General features: G+C 42.6%; 1 protein-coding gene across 1 annotated transcript in view; it reads left to right on the top strand.

Moving 5' to 3' along the window:
* The window catches only part of SCFD2 (sec1 family domain containing 2), a 578,236-nt gene that overhangs the window by 266,614 nt on the left and 283,858 nt on the right, over positions 1-27,764 (top strand). The window contains exon 5 of the mRNA XM_075859720.1: positions 22,115-22,364. Within this exon, the coding sequence (XP_075715835.1) occupies positions 22,115-22,364 (250 nt within the window). The remainder of the gene's footprint in view (positions 1-22,114; positions 22,365-27,764) is intronic.

The raw sequence follows: 27,764 nt of genomic DNA, 5'->3' as shown, positions 1-27,764 counted from the left end.
TGTCCTTTTGAGACCAAATTCTATGTTGTGTCTGTGTAGCCAAGGACTGCGATATTGCCCAGATTGTACTTATAGTTGCAATTTTTATAGCGTAGTGTGCAAATAAATTTGCCATCTGATGCTGACATTTGATAACACAGAAAGCTTTTCTTTTTCTGTGCCCAGAAATGTCACCGAAACTCCCAACTGAAGATACTGGAAACTTTTTAGTTGGGATTGTAAAATGCTAAGCGAGTCCATTTCTAGAGCAGCAGATTGCCGTTTTGTCTTATTTTTCCCTTTAGAAATAGCTAATTGTTGTGTCACAACTCAATGTAAGACAATGTCTAAACACTACAGCAGTAAAACGGAGAACATCTGGGTTGCTAAGTTTTTCGTTGGAACAGGTTTGTGTGGAGTGGAAATTTATTTCAAGCCTTTGAGTCCCTGCCAGTTCATTTTTGTTTTATTGGACATTTTTGACAATAGATAAACAATATTCTATCCAGCAGATGTCACACGCAGCAGGAAATGTGTGGTTAAGTTGAACTAGTTGTAAAGTAAAGACACAAAACAGACATAAAGATTGATAATATTGAGGCCTAGAGAGTTTATAAACCATTAGAGAGGATAAATGATGACAAACCACCCATAGTGAAGCAAGCTGACACTTCTTGTGATTCTCACATTATTCCACCTACCAGCTAAAGGACAAGATTTTCCTATTGTGTGGCAACAGTAGTAGTAGTCTTTTCCAGAAGACTGGGAACCTTAGATCGATCTTTTAATGGTCTATTTCATGCTGGAATTTTTGCTTTACTCATAGAAATATTCCATTGTTTGCTACTAGAGATCTACTGCTACAAGTATTTTAGGGGGCACATTGTGATTCTAATGTCACCCTAAGACCATGTCATTTCACCTTTGTGATGTGAACCCGTTGTACACAAATATAGTACATTTTGGGACTCAGAGTACATATGAATTAAAGTTTAGAAATAAGCACCATCTTGATAACTTTTGGCTGGCCTTCACCAGCCTATCCCAAAACGGTAAAATGTAATTATAATTTTGATAATACAATATAGTGTAAATAATCCCTGGGGCCATAGATAATATTTGTAATGATGGAAGCCAATTCAATTATCTTTGCTTTTAACAATAAATATCTGCCTGATACAAAAAAAGAACGGTGGGAAACCAATGTGCACAAATTAAACAGCAGAAATTAAAAAGCAGATAAGATTTTTTAAAATATTTTAATAGTTGGCTTTGTGACCATATTTACTCGCTTAGAGACTCCAATAATTATTTAAGGGGCACAATTCAAGCCTAATAATAACAACAAATATTCCTTGCGGAAAGTTTTATAGACCATCTCACTATTAAACATTTAAAGCTATTTACTCCTTGTTCATAGGTTTTTTTTTTCTTTCTAATGCTCTTTATATTGAAAGTATAAAAGATGGAAAAGAAAAACAGCCCGTTAAGATGCAATCTAGGTGTACTTAGTACAGTTCCAAAGTTTTTCTTCTAGAGAAGAAGAGGATCTGTCACTGGTTTAGTAATGCCCAATCTCCTAGCTAATCTAATAGATGCTGTCACACTGATAATGCTAGTGAAAATTTTTATTATTTTAAAAGTTATGAGCTTTTTTCTAAATATGCAATTGAGGCTATACTAGACAAGTGGGTGTCAACATCAGCGATTCTCCTGAGGTGGAGCTACCTCACAGCCTCTGACGCTGTCCTATCAGCATGAAGCTGCTTCACGCAGTTTGAGAGACTGAGGCTGGGGGGAAGGGGGATCAATTCAAATAGCCATATCTTAGGCTGTGGACTTAGAACAGTGGTGAAAATTAGATTCTAATCTCTCTCATGGCATCAGGATCACAGTCCTAGCTGTGAAACAACTGGAGGTATCACCAGTTGAAAACACAGTCGGGAATGGAAGCTGTATACTATATGATCACGCTTTGTTGCTAGGCTGGGAAGAGGAGAACTGTATGATGCTGATTGGACAGCGTCATACAGACAACATTACACCGCCCAGAGTGAAAAGAAGGAGTTACCTCCCGTTTGGCAAGTATAGCCAAATTAGTGTATTTAGAAAAAAGCTCATAACTTTGCAAATAATAAATCTTTTTGAAAAAAAATTACGCTGTAGTTATCATCAACATAGCGCGTATTGGATTAGTTAGGAGATCGAGCATTGATAAACTAGTGACAGATCCTCTTTAACCCATTAGTGACCGGCCCATCGTGTTTCTATGTCGGTCACTAACGGGCCTTATTCCGATGCCATAGACTTTTTACGTCGCGGCATCGGAATAAGTAAACAGAGCAGGGAGCTGTCAAATCTCCCTGCTCTCAGCTGCCAGAGGCAGCTGAGGGCTGGGGGCGTCCCTGCTCTGCCGGGTGAGATCGATATTAGTATCGATCTCACCCGTTTAACCCCTCAGATGCGGTGCTCAATAGCGAGCAGCGCATCTGAGTGGTTTTGGAGAGAGGGAGGGAGCTCCCTCTCATCCCACCGACACCCGGCGATACGATCGCCGAGTGTCTGTGTCTCCAATGGAAGCCGGGGGCCTAATAAAGGCCCCCAGGTCTGCCTGGAGTGAATGCCTGCTAGATCATGCCGCAGGCATGACCTAACAATTGCCTGTCCGTGTTAAACGGACAGGCAGTCATACACTGCAATACAAAAGTATTGCAGTGTATTATAAATGCAATCGCAGAATCGCATATTATAGTCCCCTAGTGGGACTAGTAAAAAAGTGAAAAAAAAGTTTAATAAAGTTAATTTAAAAAAAAATTGAAAAAAAATTAAAAACCCAGCTTTTCCCCTTACAAAATGCTTTACTATTAAAAAAACAAAATAAAGTTAAAAAGTTACACATATTTGGTATCGCCGCGTCCGTAACGACCCCGACTATAAATCTATTACATTATTTAACCTGCACGGTGAATGCCGTAAAAAATTTAATAAAAAACTATGGAAAAATTGCTGTTTTCTGTGAATACTGACTTGAAAAAAATGTGATAAAAAGTGATCAAAAAGTCGCATCTACTCCAAAATGGTACCAATAAAAACTTCCCGCAAAAAAAAAGCCCTCATACAACCGCATCGGCGAAAAAATAAAAACGTTACGGCTCTTCAAATATGGAGACACAAAAACAAATAATTTTGAAAAAAAAGTGTTTTTACTGTGTAAAAGTAGTACAACATACAAAAACGATACAAATTTGGTATCGTTGCAATCGTAACAACCCGCTGAATAAAGTTATTGTGTTATTTATGTCACACGGTAAACGGCGTAGATTTAAGACGCGAAAAAGTGTGGCGAAATTTCAGGTTTTTTTCTATTTCCCCCCAAATAAAACTTAATAAAAGTTAATCAATAAATAATATGTCCCCCAAAATGGTGCTATTAAAAAATACAACTTGTCCCGCAAAAAACAAGACCTTATACAGCTATGTCGACGCAAAAATAAAAAGGTTATAGCTCTTGGAATGCGACGATGGAAAAACTTAAAAAATGGCTTGGTCATTAAGGTTTAATATAGGCTGGTCATTAAGGGGTTAAACAATGTAACTTTCAAAAGGTTAAAAGGTGTAAACCTTCAGGTTTCAATATGGAAATGTGTACCATTATTACAACTTCTTTTAATATATGTACATATTCTGTGGTGTCAATGTGCTTGCTTGGCTTTTCTAACGGTTCCTTTGGCGAGTAGCATCCCACATTCAAATAATTTAATAAAAGCTCAACTTTACGTGTATGAAATTGTGGAGGGTTCCTCTGGTTTCCATCCACAGTCCAATATGATACTGATAGGTTAATTGCCTTCCTGTGTTGACTTAAAGGGGTTTTTCAAGATCCCCCAGTAAAATAAAAACATAGAAAACCCAATTTCCCCCTCTTTACACAATTTGTTAACCATATTCCAATAACAAAATTAGTTATTTACCATCATTAACGTTCCCGTTTTGCGCTGTTTTTTAACGTGCCGTGCTGGACATGTTTGTTTACTTATACTACCTGCTTTACTTGCCTGCCAACTACACTGATTATAAATCTGTATTAGCCAGCAGGGCAAGCTCTCCTGCATCAACAATGCATGGGTGGTACATAGACAGTACAGCAGAAACCTGCTGTGAAAATACACACTTTAAAATGGACACGTCACTAATGATGTGCTGTATACTGGGCTAGGACTGTCAGTTCCTAGCTAATGTGATTGGTATAGGGCACGTTACTAGAGACTGAAGGAGAAATTATGTCAGAGGTCATGTGACGCACGGTGAGTGCGGAGAAACTAGATAAAGTGCGCAGATAAAGAAGTTTTCCATACTAAACTTTTAAGATAGGAAAATTTAAATGTTAAACCCAGTAGGAAAGGGACTTTAGTGAGTTAATCCTCTGTCCAGTGTTGCAAAATATGTTCGTATTACAAATAATAAATAATGGGTAATATGATTTTGATGATGATAATAATAAGGGGGCGTCAAAGCTTTCGCTTGCGGTTGAAAGATGGGGAAATCTTTATTGGTCAAGTTGGATTTGAAATAATATTATTACTATTATTATTATTTATTATTATTATTATAAAAAGTTGCTTCACTTTATGTGTAGTAGTGAAAAAAATCTCAGTTGAAAGCAACATTTTTTATTTTTGCTTCATTGTTATTGCCTTTTTATATGTGTTTTGTTCTACAGTAACATTTGTAAAAATTATTAGAGGTGAAAAACAACAACCTTTGAAACTAGCTTGAACAACACAGGGTCTGTATGCTATTCTGGGAATAGCAATAACATTGCCTAATTTATGGGACTGCCTATAGACATCCCATATGGTTAATGTATTTCAAAGGTGCTAAGATACATCTGGAAACAGAGTTCTCACACTTGCAATATTCCAGTCTCTTGTAAAAAGCAGTGAACCAAATCAACCCTTGCATTGCCTCTGTAGTGAGAAGGAGTTTCAGGGTAATATTGGTATTGCTCATTCTACCTATAGTCAATGATACAAATAAAAAAAAACAGAGGTACTGTAATGTCGGGGTAGGGAGACAGACAGGTGAGCCCTAATCTACCAGCCACTCAGTCCCTGCCTACTTGCATGGCCCGTCCTAGGCGACGGCGTACAACTGGGCGACGGTCCCTACGCTCAATAAGTGCACGACAGACAAACAGACAAGGGTACACAGAAGCTGAGGGAAATGGGGCAGTTGCCCACGGCAACACCGTGAGCAACAAGAGTAGTGAACGAGCCGAGTCAAACCAGGAGTGTGCGAGGTACCAAACGCAGAGCAGGAGAGTAGTCAGTAAAGCCAGGGTCAATATGAAGCAGAGGTCAATAATACTAGCAGGAGCAGCAGAGCCAGGAAACCAGACAGAATCACAGGCAAACGACAAGCAGCAAATGAAGGTATACATAGACCAAGGGCGGGAGCTAGAACCGTCTGGCCAGGCTGTGATAGGTTCTCCCACTCCTGAGCCTACCAGCCTGAGTGGTAGCAGATCGAGTCACTCTACCAGACCTAGGCACAGATGTAGGCTGATTAACCACAGGCGTCGACACAGAAGCTGTGTCAGGCAAATACTTTACAGGTACCGATCGAGACCGTACCCAGTCTAAAAGGGGAATGAGTAAAAGCAGTGGTAATGTATGGAATTCTGCTCACCTATTGAAGTTTATTAAGTAAAAGTATAAACCTCTGTAATCCGCGATACACTTACAAAAAGATCACACCTATAGACCAAGTCCAAAAATACACAGTATAGTAAATGTGACCAGAAATTGAAATAATTGAAGGCGCTGACTAGACAGTTGATGGGCTTTTTAACCATAGGAATACTTATTTTTCGGCTTGCATGGACACCCCAACCCTTAAAATGAAGGAGCTTTGCTTGGATACCGCTTCTTGAATAGCGCGGTATTGCAATTACCTACACAGCAGGTGGCTGGATAGGCGGGGGGTTACAGGTGTCATATCCTTACCAACCATAATGACCTATCCTAGCGATATGCCATGACATTCAGTGATAGGAATACCCTGTTAAAAATAGCTTTGTTCAAGTAATTTGTAGTATGGCAGAATCTGATTTTCTTATTGATAAAAAGTTCCTATAAAATGGGGTTCGTGTATTAATCTAGTCATTCCGTCATTCCAGCTATCTGGCTTAATGACATTACATAGTTACATAGTTAGTACGGCTGAAAAAAGACACATGTCCATCAAGTTCAACCAAGGGAAGGGAAAAGGGAAGGAAAAATTTCTACACATAGGAGCTAATATTTTTTTGTTCAAGGAAATTATCTAACCCTTTTTTAAAGCCATCTACTGTCCCTGCTGTGACCAGCTCCTGCGGTAGGCTATTCCATAGATTCACAGTTCTCACTGTAAAGAACCCTTGTCGCCTCTGCAGCTTGAACCTTTTTTTCTCCAGACGGAGGGAGTGCCCCCTTGTTTTTTGAGGGGGTTTTACAAGGAACAGGATTTCACCATATTTTTTGTATGTGCCATTAATATATTTATATAAGTTAATCATGTCCCCCCTTAGTCGTCTTTTTTCAAGGCTAAATAGGTTTCATTCTTTCAATCTTTCCTCATAACTTAAATTCTCCATGCCCCTAATTAGCTTCGTTGCTCTTCTTTGTATTTTTTCCAACTCCAGAGCATCCTTTCTATGAACTGGAGCCCAGAACTGAACTGCATATTCTAGATGAGGCCTCACTAATGCTTTGTAAAGTGGTAATATTACATCCCTGTCCCGCGAGTCCATGCCTCTTTTAATACACGACAGTATCCTGCTGGCCTTTGAAGCAGCTGATTGACACTGCATGCTGTTATTGAGTTTATGATTTACAAGTACACCCAGATCCTTCTCAACAAGTGAATCCGCCAGTGTAGCTCCCCCTAGGACATATGATGCATGCAGGTTGTTGGTACCCAGATGCATAACTTTACATTTATCTACATTAAACTTCATCTGCCAAGTGGACGCCCAAACACTTAGTTTGTTTAAATCTGCTTGCAATTCATGAACATCTTCCATAGTCTGAACTATATTACATAGCTTGGTGTCATCTGCAAAAATAAAATTACTTTAGTCACAATCACCATATGTGTTTGGAAAAGGACTAATGACCTTCCTGTCAACTAATTGAGTAATTTCACGCCCTCAGCGGGTACCCAAGTCTTCATACATGATCTTCAATATGTTGCACAATATGAAACTATCAGATCATTATTCTAAAGCAGAGAAAACATTTCATTGTTCATCCATTAATTTGAGGCGTTGAGTGTAGTGAACTTTTTTTCCCCCAGTGCCCTATTTTTAGAGACTACTCTCTATTAGCCGTTTACATCATTGCAGGCGAAAAGAGCGCTCAGTGAGCGGTTTTCTTCTGTGATCAGCTCGACCCACGGGGCATCTTTCCACTGAAAAGAGGTTATCCAAACCAGGCAACTAATCTTGTTGTAATGCATATATATCTCCATTCACTTTAAAAGATTCAGATATAAAATGGTGGTACCCTACTATCAGGTTATAGTAGAGAGAACTAAAGCTCAAGTAAGCACTATTTTATTAGTAACCCGTTAATATTCCTGAAATACTGTGCAGAAAAACCTATTTATGGCTTTATTCAATTACTTTTGCCTAGATATACTGAGGCAGATTTACGGAGACTGGCAGTTCATAGGGGGGCGTGGCCTGTACTCCGGGAGGTAGCAGACGTGTCTCTGGGGAGCTCCACCGGAGCCACTCTTCATCCTCCATCCTTTCTCCTGGAACCCTTTGCAGCTACAGAGGTTATTCCACTGCACCACGGCTCCTGAGGGACACATTTTGAGAACCCTTTGGCCTAATTCCGTTGCACCGGAATTTCAAGCCTAGTGTTGGGGCCGGATCCCCGGCCTAAATTTGAACTGGAAGCCGGACAGCTGCTACTTCGGCCAGACCGGAACTATAGGAAACCGCCGTTCCACAGCCTGGGACCTGCATATAGCCATTCAGTGTCTACCCTGACAACCTGCTGCTACGTAGGGACAAGAAGAAGAGAACACTCCGCAATAAGAAGCACCTGTGGATGCCATTTTGCACATGGGAGTAGTGAGTGACTTTAGCAGCTTGTGGGTACGCTACGACCTCCCTACTGCCCCTCCCTATAGTTCACACATGTGATCTGGATATAATGAGATGAATGCGGGATCTTCCCCCTTCCCTATGTCTATAATCATCTAATGTATGTTTGACTGTGCAATGATCTGAGGTGATTCTCCGTTCTTACACCATCCTTCTATTTGGCGTACTCCCATAATGGCTCCCTCCAAGAAATCTAAAATTACGGACCAGATGGATAAATCTGCTGGTTCTGTATCTGGGCCCCGCACATCGCGGCCTTCTGAGGCCTCCACCTCTCCTTCCACTCCTGTTGACTCCCCTCCTGAACCATCCATGAAAGACGTGCTGAAGGCTGTTATGGAATCTCGTACAGTTCCAACTGAGAAAATTGATGCCCTTCAGACAGACTTTGGTCTTCTCAGAGCTGATGTGCACATGCTACATGAAGGAGCTGCTGAGTCTTAGAGGTGTATTTCTAATTTAGAAGATGTGGTGACTCCCCTGAGATCGAGGGTCGACTCTTTAGAGACGCAACAGTCCACAAATGGATGAAACTCGAAGACATGGAGAACCGTTTGCGAAGATGTAACATCTGCTTCATCGGCCTGCCTGAAGGTGTGGAAAAACCTGACCCTGCATCATTCTTGGAAAATTGGCTCAAGTCAACATTTGGAGATACTGCTTTTTCTCCTATGTTCTTTGTGGAACGTGCACATCGGATCTCGACTAGAGCTCCTCCATCTGGGGCTCGGCCACCCACTTTCATTGCTAAGTTTCTGAATTTAAAAAACAGAGACAAATTGCTGGAACTAGCAAAGAAATGGGCTTCTGAAACATACCAACCAGGATGTGAGAGTCTTTCCCGACTATTCGTTAGAGGTGCAAAAACAGAGGCAGCGATTTATGAAGGCCAAGAAATGCCTGTGGGAGTAATAAATCATCTATGTTATGCTATACCCCGCAAAACTCAGATTGGTGCACAACGGCTCTGCAATAATTCTCGACAAGCCGGAAGAGGTCTTTGCCTAGTTGGAACGTCGTGGACTCTGATTCCTCTACTCCTGTGGTATCGTATGTCCCTATGCTGGGACATAACTGAGGAAATATAACCCAGGGGAATTTCTACACCATGGAACTTTGCTCTTCTGTTTGGTTCTCCTTGCTGATGTCCTCGGTTGTGATGGGTAAATTATATCCAAGGGAACTTACTCCTTGTCTTGGAACATGTTCCTTACTTTGCTATTCTGCAAAGACTTTCAAGGATTTTCTTTGATGATTTGTTCAGCTGTGATGGGTGTCGGGAGATATACCCCGTTGTAGCTCTATTGAGCCTATTAGTTGTAATTAAGTACTCTTACTGTGCTCCAGGGGAAGAGGGTTGCCCCCTTTCACAAACCATTTAAGCTTACCCTGTAGTTCTGTCTTTTCATTTTTTGCTACATGCTGCATTTGGGAATGAAACCTTTCTCGAGTTCGGGGGGATGGCTAGGGTGGGGTTGGTTTGGGTTTAATTGTTTCTGCCTTTCATACTTGTCTGCTTGTTTATATATGACTTGCCATGTGGACTGGTGATCTGGTCTCTGGGAGTGCTGGAGTTAATAATCCCCAAAGGGGGAGCAATTTATATGTTCAACCCCTGTATAATGATGTCCTCCGGATCTATACTGTATTTAATATGGAACGTAAGAGGAATTAATGACAAATTTAAAATGCCCTTAGTTTTTAATTTTCTCTCCACCTACAACCCGCAAATTATACTTTTACAAGAGACTCACTTACTCGGCTCCAAACTGCGAGCCCTTACACGGCCATGGTTCAAGTATCATGCCTCTTATTCCAGTTAATCCTGTGGGGTACCGTTGCTGGTCCACAAATCTTTACAATGTAAGGTTACATCTGTTAAGACAGATCCTATGGGAATATTCATTGTGCTGCTATGTCAGATCCATGCTATGTCTATAATCCTCCTCCAGCCACTGTCCAATTACCCACTGACATAATGTTGAAGATGACTGAGTTTGGCCCTGCTCCTCTTTTGCTCCTCGGTGATTTCAACCTTTTGCTGTGCTCTGAATTAGACAAACTGGGGGGAGTCCCAGGGTGTAGTTCCCCTTTGGCTAATTGGGCTGCAACCTATAATTTGCGGGAAATTTGGCGGACTCGTTATCCCCATTCCTTGGCTTATTTATGCCTCTCCACATGCCTATAGGTTCTTTTCCCGAATCGACCAGGCATTTGGAAAGATGCACTATATCTCCCTCGGGGTATCTTGGACCACTCTCCCCTCATGATCACACTGGGGTTCCCTGAAGTTGCGCAATGGAAAATATGGAGATTGAGTCCTCTATGGCTTTCCTACACTGAGGTCGCAACTTCCTTAGAAAAAGAAATAACGGTTTCTGGAATACTAACCTACGATCGACTGATGGCAATCTTATGTGGGATGCCTTAAAAGCATATATCAGAGGGGTGGTTGTACGAGCAATATTCTCACATAGAAAGGGACTAGCTAAACATCGTATAGAATTGGAAGCTGTACTGGTTGTAGCGGCGGAAGAATATCTCAGGACTAGGGACTCCTCGCCCTTTATAACATTCACGGCAAAGCAATGTAAATATACCCTTTTACGAACTAAACTCACCAGAAAGACAACCTTATATTCCTAACAGAGCGTTTTTGAGCAGGGGGATAAGAACTGCCTTTTGCTGGCTTAATTAGCTAGAAAGAATACTACATCGAATCCTATTTTAGAAATCACCTCGTGTACTGGCATGCCTGTCAGTGACCCCTTAGCCATTAATGACGTCTTTGCTAAGTTCTACTCTGATTTGTACTCCTCTAAGGTTTCAAATAATCCATCGAAACTTGAAGCATACTTAGATAACATTATGTTCCCCAACCTGGATAGTGAAAATGTCAATTTTTTGGAAGCTGATCTAACCATAGAGGAAATTACAGAGGCTATTAGCTCCTATCCAAACAGGAATACCTCCGGGTCTGGATGGTCTGCCAATATAATGGTATGAATTGCATGTTGACCTGATTGACCCTCATTTGCTTACCCTTTTTCAATCCTTCAGTGGTGGTACTATCCTCCCCCTTCTATGAGAGAGGCTCTTATAGTGCTGATCCCCAAGCCCCGTAAAGATCTTAGAAACTGTGGCTCATAACGGCCTACCTGGATCTTTAATTGTTATAATAAAATATTAGCCTAAATTAATGTGATGCGTATGCAAAAGATTATATCTCATAGAATTCATCCGGATCAATTTGGCTTGATGCCAGGAAAGGCCACTGATGTTAATCTTTTGAGGCTCTTTACCAACATATCATCTAATATAGAGTCAGGTGGCACCAAAGTTGTTAGCTCTTTGGATCTTGAGAGAACTTTCGACTCGATGGAGTGGTACTATCTATGGTCTGCACTAGGCAAATTTTGATTTGGCCCCAGATTTATCTGATGGGTACAGTTACTATACTCCCAACCTACAGCAAGTATTTAAACAAATGGTCACATTTCCCCTTCATATACGCTAGCCCAAGGGACTAGGCAAGGTTGCCCGATATGTCCTCCCCTTTTTGCACTGGCCATTGAGCCACTAGCAATAGCTATAAGAACCTCTTTTGATATAAATGGCTTCAAGGTGGGGGAGAGGGAGGAGCACGTCCCTCTCTACGCAGATGATACACTTCTTTTGTTCAATGATCCGGGTTCATCTCTGCGGGCAATATTATTTTTGTTTGATTTATTTACATCCTTCTCTGGGCTCTGTGAATTGGTCAAAATCCTTGGTAATGGCGATAGACAATGCGGCTAGGAATGCTGTTCTTCCTTTCCCGATACAATGGGCAGATAAAATTACTTATCTAGGTATAGTGATTAGTTCCAATATTTGTAGTTTTATACCTGACAATGTCACTCCTCTGGTACAATGTCTCAGGATAGACTTTGATAGATGGAAACACCTCCCCTTCACAATTACAGGCAGAATTAATCTGTTCAAAATGAAGTCCCTACCTAGATTTTTTTTTACCTCTTTCACAATTCTCCATTATGGCTACCATTTTCACTGTACTCCAATATTGACAAAGATCTCAGATCTTTTATTTGGGCAGGCGGTGCTCCTAGAATTGCTCTGGGTACACTACAACTACTCACTAAGCTGGGTGGGCTGGCCCTCCTGAACCTATATCTCTACTTCCTTGCTGGCCAACTGGTATATGTTTGGTGGTGGTTTACCCATAGACATTTTAATCTTTGTACTGAGTTAGAAGTTTCCAACTGATGCAGACTAGTCTGAATGTCTGGAGATCAATGCTGCTCTTTAACTCAGAGGAGCAGTCCTGGTCGCCTAGGACACCGCTCTGGTATAACCCGCTTCTGCCACAGTTATGAAGACTTCCTAACCCTAGTGAGTGGGCAACCCTGGCTATATTGACCTTGGAGGATGTGGTGGTGGAAGATAAAGTAGCTACTTTTGCACAACTTAGGTCCAAACACCAGATCCCAACTCATCTTAGGTTCCGTTATTTCCAGCTTAGACACGCTCTTTGGTCGCAATTTTTGTACATAATCTGACATTATATCCTACAACCAGTGGAAGATTGGGTGACACTGGAGACGTTGGCTAAACCATTATTCTTACTATATAGACAGCTATTAGCTGTATCTTCCAATAAACTTGATTGAGCCCTGGACCGATGGTCTCAGACTCTTTCCTCTGTATCTAAAGACGATCATAAGGAAATGCTATCCGTTCTAACCGGTACCTTAATATCTACAAGATACCGACTTATTCAATTAAAATGTTTCCACCAAATCTATTACACATCTTCCAAATTATTTAGGATGGGACGTATACCTACTCCTGTCTGTCCACGTTGCCAAGGAGCTGAGGGCTCCTTTCTACAAATGTTCTAGGAGTGTCCAATTATTAATACTTTCTGGTCTAAAGTACTGGATTTTCTTGAGCTTAAAGTTGGACTTCCATGTATAATTGAACCCAGAACTTGTCTTTTATTACTGGAGGGAGAAATTATACCTACTGTGGCGGTAAGGTCTCTCATGAAGCTCCTTGTAATGATGGGGGTGGGGAGACAGACAAGTGAGCCCTAATCTACCCGCCACTCAGTCCCTGCCTACTTGCAACGACCCGCCCTAGGCGACGGGGTACAACTGGGCGACGGTCCCTACACTCAATAAGTGCACGACAGACAAACAGACAAGGGTACACAGAGCTAGGGGGAGAAAGGGGCAGTTGCCCACGGCAACACCGTGAGCAACAAGAGAAGTGAACAAGCCGAGTCAAACCAGGAGTGTACGAGGTACCAAATGCAGAGCAGGAGAGTAGTCAGCAAGCCGGGGTCAATATGAAGCAAGGACAATAGTACAAGAAGCTAAAGCAGGACCAGGAAACCAAACGAGAAGAATCACAAGCAAAGGAGGAACAGGAAAGGCAGGTATAAATAGACAGAGGGCGGGAGCTAGCTCTGTCTGGCCAGGCTGTGATAGGCTCTCCCACTCCTAAGCCTGCCACCCTGAGTGGTGGAAGATGGAGTCAGTCTCACAGACATAGAAGCAGGTGCAGACTGATTATCTATGGGCGTTAACCCCGAAGCTGTGTCTGGCAGATCCTTTACAGTACCCCCCCCTTTTATGAGGGGCCACCGGACCCTTTCTAAGTGGACCTGGTTTACTGGGGAAACGAAGGTGAAACCTCCTGACCAATATCCCAGCGTGAACATCCCGAGCAGGTACCCAAGTCCTCTCCTCAGGCCCGTATCCTCTCCAATGGACCAGGTACTGGAGGGAGCCTTGGACCATCCTGCTGTCCACAATCTTGGCCACCTCGAATTCTGCCCCCTCAGGGATGAGAACAGGGACCGGAGGTTTCCTCGAGGGAGCCAAGGACGGGGAGCAGCGTTTAAGGAGGGAGGCATGGAACACGTCGTGTACTCGAAAAGATGGGGGCAACTCCAGTCGGAAGGAGACAGGATTGAGGACTTCAATGACCTTGTACGGCCCTATAAACCGGGGAGCAAACTTCTTGGACGGGACCTTAATGCGCAAATTTTTAGACGATAGCCACACCACATCCCCGACCATAAACAAGGGGTTAGCAGAACGTTTTCTATCTGCCTGAGTTTTTTGTATGCTCTGGGACGCCTCTAGGTTCTTCTGAACCTGAGCCCAGACTGTGCACAGTTCTCGATGAATGACCTCTACCTCGGGATTGTTGGAACTACCAGGTGAAACGGAAGAGAACCGTGGATTAAACCCAAAATTACAGAAAAAGCGGGAGACCCCTGACGAGTTACTGACCCGGTTATTAAGGGAAAATTCGGCGAGGGGAATGAATGAGACCCAATCATATTGACAGTCAGAAATAAAACACCTTAAATATTGTTCTAGAGACTGATTAGTCCTCTCAGTTTGGCCATTAGTTTCAGGATGGAAGGCAGAGGAGAAGGACAGATCAATCTCCAACTTTTTACAGAAGGCTCTCCAAAACAATGAAACAAATTGTACCCCTCTATCAGAAACAATATTGACAGGGACCCCATGAAGACGCAGGATGTGTTTGACAAACAAGGTAGCTAACGTCTTAGCATTGGGTAGTTTCTTGAGGGGCACAAAATGGCACATCTTACTGAAGCGGTCTACTACAACCCACACCACCGACTTGCCTTGAGATGGAGGCAAATCGGTAATAAAATCCATGGAGATATGGGTCCAAGGTCTCTGGGGAATGGGCAAAGAACATAGTAAGCCCGCTGGTCGGGACCTGGGAGTCTTGGACCTAGCACAAACTTCACAAGCGGCGACGTAGACCTTAACGTCTTTAGGCAACCCAGGCCACCTATAGTTTCTGGCAATGAGGTGCTTGGTACCCAGGATGCCTGGATGGCCAGATAGTGCAGAGTCATGATTTTTCCTAAGTACCCTTAGCCAGAATTGCAGGGGAACAAACAGCTTGTTCTCAGGAAGGCTCCCGGGAGCTGAACCTTGATTAGCCGCAATTTCAGAGACTAAATCAGAATCAATAGCGGAAATGATTATAACTGGAGGCAAAATACAAGCAGGATCTTCCTCCGAAGGAGGGCTGGCCATGAAGCTAAGTGACAGTGCATCAGCCTTAACATTTTTAGACCCAGCCCTATAGGTAACCACAAAGTTGAATCTGGTAAAAAATAACGCCCAACGAGCTTGTCTCGGGTTTAGCCTCCGGGCAGATTCTAGGAAAACCAGATTCTTGTGGTCGGTAAGGACCGTTACCTGGTGCCTAGCCCCCTCCAGGAAGTGGCGCCACTCTTCAAATGCCCATTTAATGGCTAAGAGTTCGCGGTTGCCAATATCATAGTTACTCTCAGTGGGTGAAAACTTCCTGGAGAAGTAGGCACAGGGACGGAGATGGGTGAGGGACCTGGTACCCTGGGACAAGACAGCCCCCACTCCCACCTCGGACGCGTCAACCTCCACGATAAATGGCTCCATTTGGTTGGGCTGAACAAGCATCGGGGCCGAGATAAAGCACTTCTTAAGGACCTCAAAAGCCTGGACAGCCTCAGGAGGCCAGTGGAGGAGATCAGCACCTTTTCGAGTGAGATCCGTAAGGGGCTTAGCGATGACCGAGAAGTTAGCAATAAACCTCCTGTAATAATTAGCGAACCCCAGGAAGCACTGTAACGCCTTCAGGGAGGCAGGTTGGATCCATTGCGCCACAGCCTGGACCTTGGCAGGGTCCATGCGGAATTCATGAGGAGTGAGGATTTGGCCCAAAAATGGTATCTCCTGCACCTCAAACACACATTTTTCGGTCTTCGCAAACGGTTTGTTTTCTCCAAGGACCTGGAGCACCTTCCTGACATGCTCAATGTGGGAGGACCAGTCCTTGGAAAACACAAGTATGTCATGAAGGTACACTACAAGAAATACCCCCAGGTAGTCTCTTAAAATCTCATTTATGAAATTCTGGAAGACCGCGGGAGCATTACACAACCCAAAGGGCATGACGAGGTATTCGAAATGACCTTCGGGCGTGTTAAACGCAGTCTTCCACTCATCCCCCTCTTTGATGCGGATAAGGTTATACGCCCCCCGTAGATCAAACTTAGAGAACCATTGGGCCCCCTGAACCTGATTAAAGAGATCAGGAATCAGAGGAAGGGGATACTGGTTCCTTACAGTGACCTTATTCAAGCTTCGGTAGTCAATGCATGGCCTAAGACCACCATCCTTCTTCCCTACGAAGAAGAAGCCAGCACCTACCAGAGAAGTAGAGGAGCGAATGTAACCCTTGGCCAGGCATTCCTGGATATACTCTCTCATGGCTTCACGTTCGGGACAAGAGAGATTAAATATCCTACCCTTAGGGAGCTTAGCTCCTGGTACCAAATTGATTGCGCAATCATATTCTCTATGAGGAGGTAACACTTCGGAGGCCTCCTTAGAGAAAACATCGGCGAAGTCCTGAACAAACTCAGGTAGCGTGTTCACCACCTCAGGGGGAGAAATAGAATTAACAGAAAAACATGACATCAAGCATTCATTACCCCACTTGGTAAGGTCCCCAGAATTCAAGTCAAACGTGGGATTATGCAACTGCAACCAGGGAAGGCCTAAAACCAAATTGGACGATAATCCCTGCATTAACAGTACAGAGCACTGCTCCAAATGCATGGAGCCAACAAGGAGTTCAAAAACAGGGGTATGCTGTGTAAAATAACTATTAGCAAGAGGAGTGGAGTCGATACACACTACCGGGACAGGTTTAGGCAAATCAATCAAAGGCATAGCTAGAGACATAGCAAATTCCACAGACATGATATTAGCAGAAGACCCTGAATCCACGAAGGCACTGCCGGTAGCAGACCTACCACCAAAAGAGACCTGAAAGGGAAGCAAGATTTTATTACGTTTCATATTTACGGGAAATACCTGTGCGCCCAAGTGACCTCCCCGATGATCACTTAGGCGCGGAAGTTCTCCGGCTGCATTCTTACGCTTAGGACAGTTGTGCACTTGATGCTTGTCATCCCCACAGTAGAAGCAGAGACCATTCTTCCTGCGGAACTTTCTACGTTGTTGGGGGGACACGGAGGCCCCGAGTTGCATAGGTACCTCCGAGTCTTCCGGGGAGGAACGAAGCAACGGAACCTCGGGAGGCATCATGGGGGAGTCAGAGGAGAAAACATCAAGACGTTCAAGTCGTCGTTCCCTGAGACGTCGGTCAAGTCGTACCGCTAAAGCCATAACCTGGTCTAGGGAGTCAGAAGAGGGATAGCTAACTAGCAAGTCTTTCAGGGCGTTCGACAGACCCAACCTAAACTGGCACCTCAAGGCAGGGTCATTCCACCGAGAAGCTACGCACCACTTCCTAAAGTCAGAGCAATACTCCTCAACAGGTCTCTTACCCTGACGTAAGGTCACCAGCTGAGTCTCGGCAAAAGCAGTCTTGTCAGTCTCGTCATAGATGAGTCCGAGAGCAGAAAAGAAAAGATCAACGGAGGAAAGTTCAGGGGCGTCAGGAGCCAAGGAGAAGGCCCATTCTTGGGGCCCTTCCTGGAGCCGGGACATAACCTGAGGAGTGGGGCTTTAAACGAAAATAGAGCCTACAACTCTCCCGAAAGGAGAGAAAAGTCTTCCGGTCCCCTGAGAACCGGTCGGGCAACTTGAGGTGGGGTTCAAGAGGTGAGGTGAGGGGGACTACCATGATAGTATCAGGCTGGTTGACCCTCTGAGCCAGGGCCTGGACCTGTAGGGAGAGACCCTGCATTTGCTGAGCCAGGGTCTCAAGGGGGTCCATAGTGGTGTCAGGGACCAGGGTAGACTAGGTATGGGCTTGTGATTATGTAATGATGGGGGTGGGGAGACAGACAAGTGAGCCCTAATCTACCCGCCACTCAGTCCCTGCCTACTTGCAACGACCCGCCCTAGGCGACGGGGTACAACTGGGCGACAGTCCCTACGCTCAATAAGTGCACGACAGACAAACAGACAAGGGTACACAGAGCTAGGGGGAGAAAGGGGCAGTTGCCCACGGCAACACCGTGAGCAACAAGAGAAGTGAACAAGCCGAGTCAAACCAGGAGTGTACTAGGTACCAAACGCAGAGCAGGAGAGTAGTCAGCAAGCCGGGGTCAATATGAAGCAAGGACGATAGTACAAGAAGCTGCAGCAGGGCCAGGAAACCAAACGAGAAGAATCACAAGCAAAGGAGGAACAGGAAAGGCAGGTATAAATAGACAGAGGGCGGGAGCTAGCTCCGTCTGGCCAGGCTGTGATAGGGTGGCAGGCTTAGGAGTGGGAGAGCCTGAGTGGTGGAAGATGGAGTCAGTCTCACAGACATAGAAGCAGGTGCAGACTGATTATCTATGGGCGTTAACCCCGAAGCTGTGCCTGGCAGATACTTTACACTCCTGTTATTTTATGCTAAAAAAACGATACTCTGCCCTGACACTTTTTAAACTCCCTTATGAAGCACGTGGATGTCCTGATAAATCTATGAAAGCGTGGAGCTCTTGGATAGCCAACCCAGCTCATAGACTTGACATAGCCAAGATTGATTGGACCTGGAGTTGCTGAAGTCTCTGTTTAGTACCCCATTTCTCTACCGAATTTCTCCCTTTGACTGATCCTCACCAGATTTTATTTTATATCTACTGCTGATAAGGAAAGGCTGTTTGTTAGAATTTTGTTTTTGTATTTAACTTAAATGCATCTCAATATGTGGAAAACTGTATCCGTGTGTTCTATGTTAATAATTAACCCTGTACAATTGGTACTATTGTATTTCTTAATATATGAAATGGTCAGGATTTTATACTTTTGTATTTGTACTATTGTTTTGCTATGAGGTCTTAATAAAATTACCTTTAAAAAAAGACTGGCTGTAGCGTCCATGGTCGCGAGCCGTCGGGTTCACTCACCTCCCGACGCCCGCAGCCATGGATCCGTGAGCGCTGGTCCCCGTCTCCCTCCTAGGAGACGCCAGCGCTCACTTCCGCTCCATTCGGCTGTGTCCCGTAGGGTGCGCGCGCACGCTCGTGCCCGGCCTTAAAGGAAATAGGAAATCGTCCTCATCATCAACTGCCACGATTTCCTGGTCTATAAGAAGGCCCCTGGCCTTCTAATTCTTGCCTGAGCATTGTTAGTTTTCCCAGTCTGTCTTGCAAATGGACCCTTAGTGTTTCCCGTTCCAATTGTTACCCGTGCCTTGTTACCCGTTCCTGTTTCCCGTGCTGTGCCTTAGTATCGAGTCGTGCCACGTCCTGTGTCATCTGCCACGTCCGGAGGAACCCGCCACGTCCTGTGTCATCTGCCACGTCCGCAGGAATCCGCCACGTCCTGTGTCATCTGCCGCGTCCAGAGGAATCCGCCGCGTCCAGAGGAATCTGCCACATCCTGTGTCATCTGCCACGTCCGGAGGAATCCGACACGTCCTGTGTCTTCTGCCACGCCCGGAGGAGTCCACCACGTCTGGTGCAACTTGTGGCTCCCGTGTCATCCGCCACGTTTGGCGCCATCTGCTGCACCCATCTCATCTGTGCCAGAGCTGCGGCCACCATCTGGACTATTCAGGTACCCTTGTGCGGGACATTGTATTTCTGGGGTGTCCTGTTGTTTGGCCAGCTGCCTCCCCGCTGCGGCGGTACGGCCTAGTGGGTCCACTACCCGCTTCGTGACACTTGCGTTTCATATGCCAGTCTTCACTATCTGCTCTGCTGGATTAAGCTGCAACAAATTTATTAAGAAGCGCACACCTCTAAATAAATCTGTCAAATCTTTCCACAAACTGTACTCCACAATTGTGGTGCAGCAACAGCTGCCGTGCATCATTAGTTTTCCAATTCTATCAGCTGCGGCCGGTAGAGGGATCCTGAGGGGTCCCGGAATATAGAAGAGAAGCTTTGAGGTGAGTATATTTGTTTTTTTATTATTTTCCGACGGGGAGGAAGTCCGATCTGGGGGGAATAAGGTATGGGGCCTGGCACAGTGCCTCTACCTTGCTACGCCCCACAGAGCAAAACCTATGCCAGCTAGGAGCTAGAATAAGTTTCTGCTATAATTTTTGCCAGTTTTCTGGTGTAAATTATAATAAATTTGTTCTTCTTTTTTTTAAACCACACCCCCTTTTCAAAAAGTCACAAGGGCGGCGTAAAAGAACCTAAAAGTATAAATTTTCAACACGAATTGCTAGTTTTGTCTTTGTGATTTTTCTACCCCAGAAAACTAGCATAGAAAGGTTTACAGATTACCCATACTGTGTGTAAATGCATCTTCGCCCTTTAATTTCTAATAAGTTACTAGCTACTATCTTTTGTTCATAGTGTAAATAATATCTGGGATTTTCCAAGTAGATTTATAGTTCCTGGCCAAGTCAATATAACTTCTTGATATACTATAAATAGATTATTAATAATAGTATTGTATATAAGGCAAACAATGACCATTGCAGATCAGGCTATTACTCAACTTCGTTCTTAACAATAGCCCCCCCCCCCCTCCAGAGATGGCAAGACATAAATTTATACATTTGCTAGCAAAATGTCTTATTATTCCCTGCAGTGCTGGTCAGAGACAAAAAGCAGATTTTATTTTTAACAAAGGAGCTTAGTATTAATGATGTGGGTTTCCACACAATGCTATCAATAATACCCACACTGAACTGTTTGGGACTTTTCATCTGCCTGTCATCTCCCATCCTGTTTGCTGAACTTTCTTTAGCTGCTAGAAAATCCTTGCAGCATGTGTGCACCAGGCAAAGCGTAATCTGTGCCAGCATAGGGAGTGCAGTGTTTGCTGATATATATTGTTCCTTTTTATTAAATAGCAAAATCTTTGTGTAGTAGCTTTTATCTTGAAGATCAGGATTTTTAGTTGTTCAATCATGATCGCCCATAAAGAATGGACTTAGGACTTCTATTCTGATTCCTTTCTTGTAGCACTTAATCAAGATGTCATTGTAAAAAGTGTAAAAAAGAATTAGTGTCTTACATTAATCTTCTTTTATTTAGATCAGATATTTTGATTTAGTACATAGACGCAACAGAAATTCCTGATGTAAGATTGGAAACCGAGCTTAACATTTAAAGGCTTTGCAAACATTTGCAAACTATATTTAAAAAAAAAAAAAAAACTTATTATGGTATTTGAAACAAATTTTTAATTGTATTTAATATATATATATATATATATATATACATATATAAAAGATAAGCCGCATCTATGCATCCTGGATATATAGAAGCTTCATCTTCCGCTTACAGCCAAATCAGTCAGGCCGTAGGTACCTCGGTGACAGCAGGGTCCAGCTGTTATCAATCACATCTAAGTTCATAAACTTGGTGGGATGGTGGGATCCCGGCAGTCGGTGATATGCCATCACTTCTCAAAGTGGGAAAACCATTTAAAAGTATTCATCTAAACTGTAACTCAATACTTAAAATTTGAAAGCCATGCTAGAGTACAAAAAGTATCCATGTAGCCCCAGCCTAAAATGTTAAAGGGGGTTCACAGTTCTTCTCATGAATTAAGCTTATTTCATAATACTGTTTTGGAAACCATATCATATATAGTGGATGTGTTGAATATTCTGTAGATGGCTCTCCGGTTCCTTATTACTTTATAGTATATAGTACTAACCGTGATCACATACAATGTTTGTTTCAATTAGCTTTATTAATTTTTCTTTAAAAAAAATGAAGACCCCTGTACGTTATGTTCCATAAGACATTTCTTGTATGCGTGGATTGATACAATTGAAATAAAGACTAAATACTGAGATGATTGGTGGTAATAAATGAATACAGCACTTGGCTTGCAAACATGTACATTTGTCTCTTTCTTTTGTTAGACAGGTAAATAGATCTTGTGCTTTTTCAATATTCTGTAGGTTCTGCAAGTTATAAGCAATCTACCGTATCTGTAAATTTACTATTACAATGTTACTTTATGTCAATGTCTGCAGACTTTTCATGTATTTGATTTTTATTTGTAGAGCACTGGGAGATCAGAGCTGCCACTAGTCCTCAATCAATTGTACCCCATGATCAAATCTCATAATGAAAGAGGGGAGGATAACTACAACATTGAAGACCTACTTATGCTATTGGCCTACATATTCTCTGTTACTGGAGAAGTCACAAGGAATAAGGAACTGGAAGTCGCTGAAGGTCAAGTGAGAAAAGTTCTGATACAGTGTCTGTGTGATGAGCCAGAACTGAGTCCTCTGCTACAAAAAATAACCGGTTAGTATGTTATATAGACTTATTCCACACAAGGCAAAGGCTAATGAACTTTGATATGAAAAAAGTATTTTCAGATATTTGCTGTTATTACACAGAATTTTGCTATAACTTTTACTATACTTACTGCATTTATTTAAAGGGATTGTCCAGAGATCGACATTTATCATTTATCTGCAGGAGTGGTAATACATGTCTGATCGCTGGGAGCCCCACTGCAATAACCCCCACCAATACCTAGAACAGGGGTCCCAAGTCTCCTGTTCTTTCCCGCTGCACCACTCGCAGTGAGGAGCCCGACTGGAGGGAGGAGCTTGACTGAAGCATGTGCCCTGCCGCTCCATTAAAAGTCTATGAGGCTGACTGAAACACCTGTCTCCGTCAGTCCTATAAACTTTGACTAGACCAGCACAGCGCAACTCGACTACCGCTCCATTCAAAGTTTTCCTCATTTTGGTCATACATTGAGGAGGAATGGGGGGGTTTGTAGAGGTAGGTGGGCTCCCAGTAATCAGACATTCATCATACATCCTGTGGACAGGTGATAAATGTCAATCTTGGGACGAGACTTTTAAGAAACAATTTTTTTTAACACTTCTATCATCCGTGGGAGAAGAAATGACTTTAAGACCTTTAGTTAGTTAATCAGCCAGTTAAACAAACATAATTGAAATCAGCAGATTGGACAAAGCCAGGAAGTCTAAAAAGGGTTTAAAAAGCCATTTCTAAAGCTGCCAACAAACATCAGTTTGAGTTGGGTGAATAATCAGTCGACCGCTATCTCCCTTGACTACTCCATATTAATGTCCGTTCATATACAGTAGGCCAAATGTCTATGTTATATGTTTGGTGGGGATAATCTGACACCTCTGGAGGAGCTTTTCTCAAGTAAACACGATTTGAAGTGCAACTTGTCCTATCCCTGTTTCCCCTGAGTGCCGATGGTCTGCTTCTCACAATAGACATGAGATTGTCATTGGATAGCGCATAAATGTTTATTATCTGCTAACATAAATATGATGAAGCCTATGGCCCTGGGACTCAACGACCCACAGTGTGAACCATTATCTTCTAGCCGGGTAGGTTTAGATCATTAAATAAACTTTCAGATGGTGCAGTGCCAAGTTATACAAGAAGTCAGAAAACATCCAAAGAGCTACAGGCCTCACAAGTCTCAGGTAAGGTCATTTGTAACTCTACAAGAGAATCCGCAAAAAAATAAATTCACAGAAGAGCATCAGGGCAGAAACAATTTGTATCCACTAGTGAAAGCAATGTTTAACTCACTGTTGCAAAAAAAAAAAAAATCCATTTGGAATAGCATTTTTTTTACAAAGTGTTTTAGGACTACTCAAATTTCATTGTGTCTGGTATGAAGAGAAACCCGCATTCCACACTAAAAACATTATACCAGACGTCAAGCATGATCGGCAGTAATGCGGTGGTGTTGGGGTGGTTTACTTTTCAGGATCTGGACAACATGCCATTTTTGAAGGAACTGTATTAGAATTCTCTAAGTCGAATGTTCAGTCATGAAGAGCAACAGTGAAGCAGGAAGAGAAAAGAATAAGAAATTGCTTAAATAACAAACAAATAAAAAAAAGGTGGGGGGATCAATAGCAGTTGGTCCCAAACACAAAAATGCAGATTTTTAGTAGCACTACTCACTAAAAGTTTACTTTAGCATATCAGAAAAAGGGTTTGCCTAAAAAAAGCAACCCAGATTAACATATATATGAAGAGAGTTGAGTTGTTTGATCAGGTCCTGCATCCATACCAGTGTAGCCCTTATCCTGTGTGGAAACAAAGATGAGCTGACGGAATTACTGGTGTCTACATTGCATTACAGTCTTTTTCAGGAGGCCTGTCACAAACTCCCTGTAAATTCACTTGTCATTTACACATCTATGACTGTGTCCACCTTTATTAACAGTGAGGCTGGGTTCACACGACCTATTTTCAGATGTAATAGAGGCGTTTTACGCCTCGAATGATGCTTGAAAACACGGCTCCAATACGTCGGCAAACATCTGCCCATTCATTTCAATGGGTTTGCCGATGTACTGTGCTGACAACCTGTAATTTTACGCGTCGTTGTCAAAAGACGGCACATAAAATAACAGCCTTGTCAAAGAAGTGCAGGACACTTCTTGGGACGTAATTGGAGCCGTTTTTCATTGAATCCAATGAAGAACAGCTCCAAATTACGTCCGTAATGGACACCCAGCAAAACGCGAGTACATGCAATTTACGTCTGAAATTCAGGAGCTGTTTTCTCCTGAAAACCGCTCCGTAATTTCAGACGTAAATGCAGTTATCGTGTGCACGTGGCCATATTGAGAAGGTCAACACCCCTAGTGAGCTTGCAGGTCAGTAGACTGTCATATATATAATTTTTTTCATTTGATATCTATTATATCACTACATTAGGTCATCAGAAAATCATATATCTGGTTCAAGAAAATAAAAATCTAAGTCTCTTAGGTGAGAAACAAAGTATTTTTCTATAGATTGGATGAACACATACTGCCGACATATTCATTTCTTTCCAAGAAAACGTATTTCTAGTTGTTGTGTGTCCTTACTGTGTTATTTATTCAACGGTGAGCAAGATATTTAAACGACATGAGATATTGGGCTTGAAAATGTTAATGTGAGAAAATTTGTGTAGTTGCCATGTATCAGAGCTAAAAGTAACATCTCTGGATGTGGTGAGAAAATATGTATGGCTCAATTTTACTGTACTTGCAATAGAGATAAGCCTCATATACCATATAGCAAATTTATGGTGTTAACAACAATCAGGTTGTAAGGTATTTTCTGAGACCTAGGATATTCATCTAAGAGATCCAAGACAGTCATGTTGTTAGCTACCTTCCGTGGTATCGGTAGGGATTACATTGATTCATGTACATATTATCATTCTAAAAGTAACTTTGACCCCTTGACACACCAGGACGTGCCCGTGCAGGGGTTAAAGTAAGGAGCAGGCTCATGCGCTAAGCCCGCTCCATATGCTACGGGTGTCAGCTGTGTATTAAAGCTGACCCCTCGCACTAACGGCCAGGAACAGAGATCGCTCTGATCCTGGCCGTTTAACCACTTAGATGCTGCGGTTAATAACGACCGCGGCATCTAAGTCATTAGAAAGAGGGGACGGCTCCCTCTGACAGCCCATCACCCCTCCACGCGACGCAATTGCTGGGGGGCGACGGTTGTCATTGCAGCCCCTAATGAATTACCCCAGGCCAGCCTTCTTTCTGCTCCTGTTCAAAAAGTTAAAAAATAAATAAAAACCTTTTTTAATTTTTCCTCTAGTGTACTGTAAAAAAAATAAAAATAACAAAATTGGTATCGCCGCGTCCGTAAAAGTCCGAACCATTACAATATAACATTATTTACCTCGCATGGTGAACGCCGTAAAAAATTAATTAATAATAATTAAAGCGCCAGAATCGCAGAATAAAGTTAAGTTGTCATTTTTATTGCACGGTGAAAGATGTAAAAATTAAAAATAAAGATGGAGGTATCACAGTTTTTTTACCAATTCCACACCACAATTTGTTTGCCAGTTTCCCAGTACATTATATGGTACATTAAACAGTGGCAATAGAAACTACAACTTCTCCTGCAAAAAATAAGCCCTCACACCACTCCATAGATGGAAAAAGAAAAACATTATGGCTCTTGGAATTTGGGGAGTGAAAAACGAAAAATGGCTGTGACTGCAAGGGGTTAAAATAAAAAAAAAGCCGCCCCATTCCCTACATTATGTGGTATGGATTCTGACTGTCAGGCAGCTACATTTTGAGCCTTATTTTTTAGTCTATTGGGTTTATTCCCCGAATCAGCTTGTAAGATCTTTTTTTTTTTTGGACTAGAATTTGGAGAATAATGGGCATCACAACCAGATGGCATGAGCCAATTGTGAAGAATTACTTTGGTTAAGTGCAGCAGCTTTGCCCTCTTGGGAATTTTACTTGAATTTGACGATTTGACTCCAGGTGTATCATAAAGGGAAGTTTTTCATTAGGGGTGGTTTATTAAATGTAATCCACACGGAGCGAATAATACCCTTATAGAGATAATAATGTTGGCATCGTTTTTAAGGTTTGGCAGTAGTGGGGAAAATGAACGATGGAAATATTCAGAGGAGCTTTGTGTGAGAAAAGTTGCATTTTATGAGTTAAGTTGTTTAATGTAGTTAGTTTCTCTTGTATCCAGCAAAGAAATACCTGTGGGAAGTCGAAACTGGGGATGATTGGTAAAAATGAGTACAGTAGAGCAGGAGACAGGGGCTCCACATCAAGTTATAAGGCATAATATTATAGTTGTGTGGCTGAGACAGATTAGGTCTCTACTTCAGCCCGGAGGAATTTAAAATGCTGCATGGGAGCTACCTCTAAGGGTATGTTCACACAGCCTATTTTCGGCCGTTTTTTGGGCCGTGAACGCCCAAAAAATGGCAGAAAAATCGGAAGCAGAAGGCCTACAAACATCTGCCCATTGATTTCAATGGGAAAATGGCGTTCTGTTCCGATGGAGCGTTTTTCGCTGCGTTTTTTTACGCGTAAGAAAACGGCCACGAAAGATAAATGCAGGACACTTCTTGGGACGTTTTTCGAGCCGTTTTCCATAGACTCTATTGAAAAAAGCTCCAAAAACGGCCGTAAAATACGCAGCGAAAATCGCGAGTGGCACAAAAAAGTCTGAAAATCAGGAGCTGTTTTCTATTGAAAATAGCTCCGTATTTTGAGACGGTTTTGACTCTGCGTGTGAACATACCCTGACTCAGTTGTCAGTAAAGTGATGAGGCAAGATGAGCATATCGCACTTGTAATATGGCAGATAAGAACCAGCGTTGTGTTGGGTAAGCCATGTTCCTCAGTCCTAATATTATCCACTTTTTGAAAAAGAAAGGTTTCCTTGGATGCATTTTCCGGGTTTGTTTTTTTTTCCATTACGGAGAACCTGTGGCATTATAAGGTCAATCATTGTCAAGTAACAGATCATAGTGGTTCACTTTTTCCTTCTAATACTCAAGTGAGTTTGCAAGTATAATTTTTTGACACATCATTTGTTTCTCGTCAGTGACTGAATGGTCTTGCACAACATTTACTTCTTATGATTATTATTTTTTATATAAACGTATGAAACATCCAAGTCATATTGGAGCCTCCAAGTCACAGTATGCAAATCAGTTTTTTATTTTATTATTTCTTACAAATAGTTGGGTGCATTACGTAAATCCCAGTTGGACCTATGTGATGGATTTGATACCTGACGAGTTTTGTATAAGTTGATACATATGTCCCTCATGCATCTGGAATTGTACTTAAACTTTCTTATGATTAATACTATTATTCTTGCCTTATGGTTCTCTAGGGTAGACTTCTCGAAGCT

The sequence above is a fragment of the Rhinoderma darwinii genome, chromosome 1, assembly GCF_050947455.1.
Source record: "Rhinoderma darwinii isolate aRhiDar2 chromosome 1, aRhiDar2.hap1, whole genome shotgun sequence".
Taxonomy (NCBI): domain Eukaryota; kingdom Metazoa; phylum Chordata; class Amphibia; order Anura; family Rhinodermatidae; genus Rhinoderma; species Rhinoderma darwinii.
Note: the sequence above shows the minus strand (reverse complement) of the source record. Positions and strands in the feature narration are given on the sequence as shown.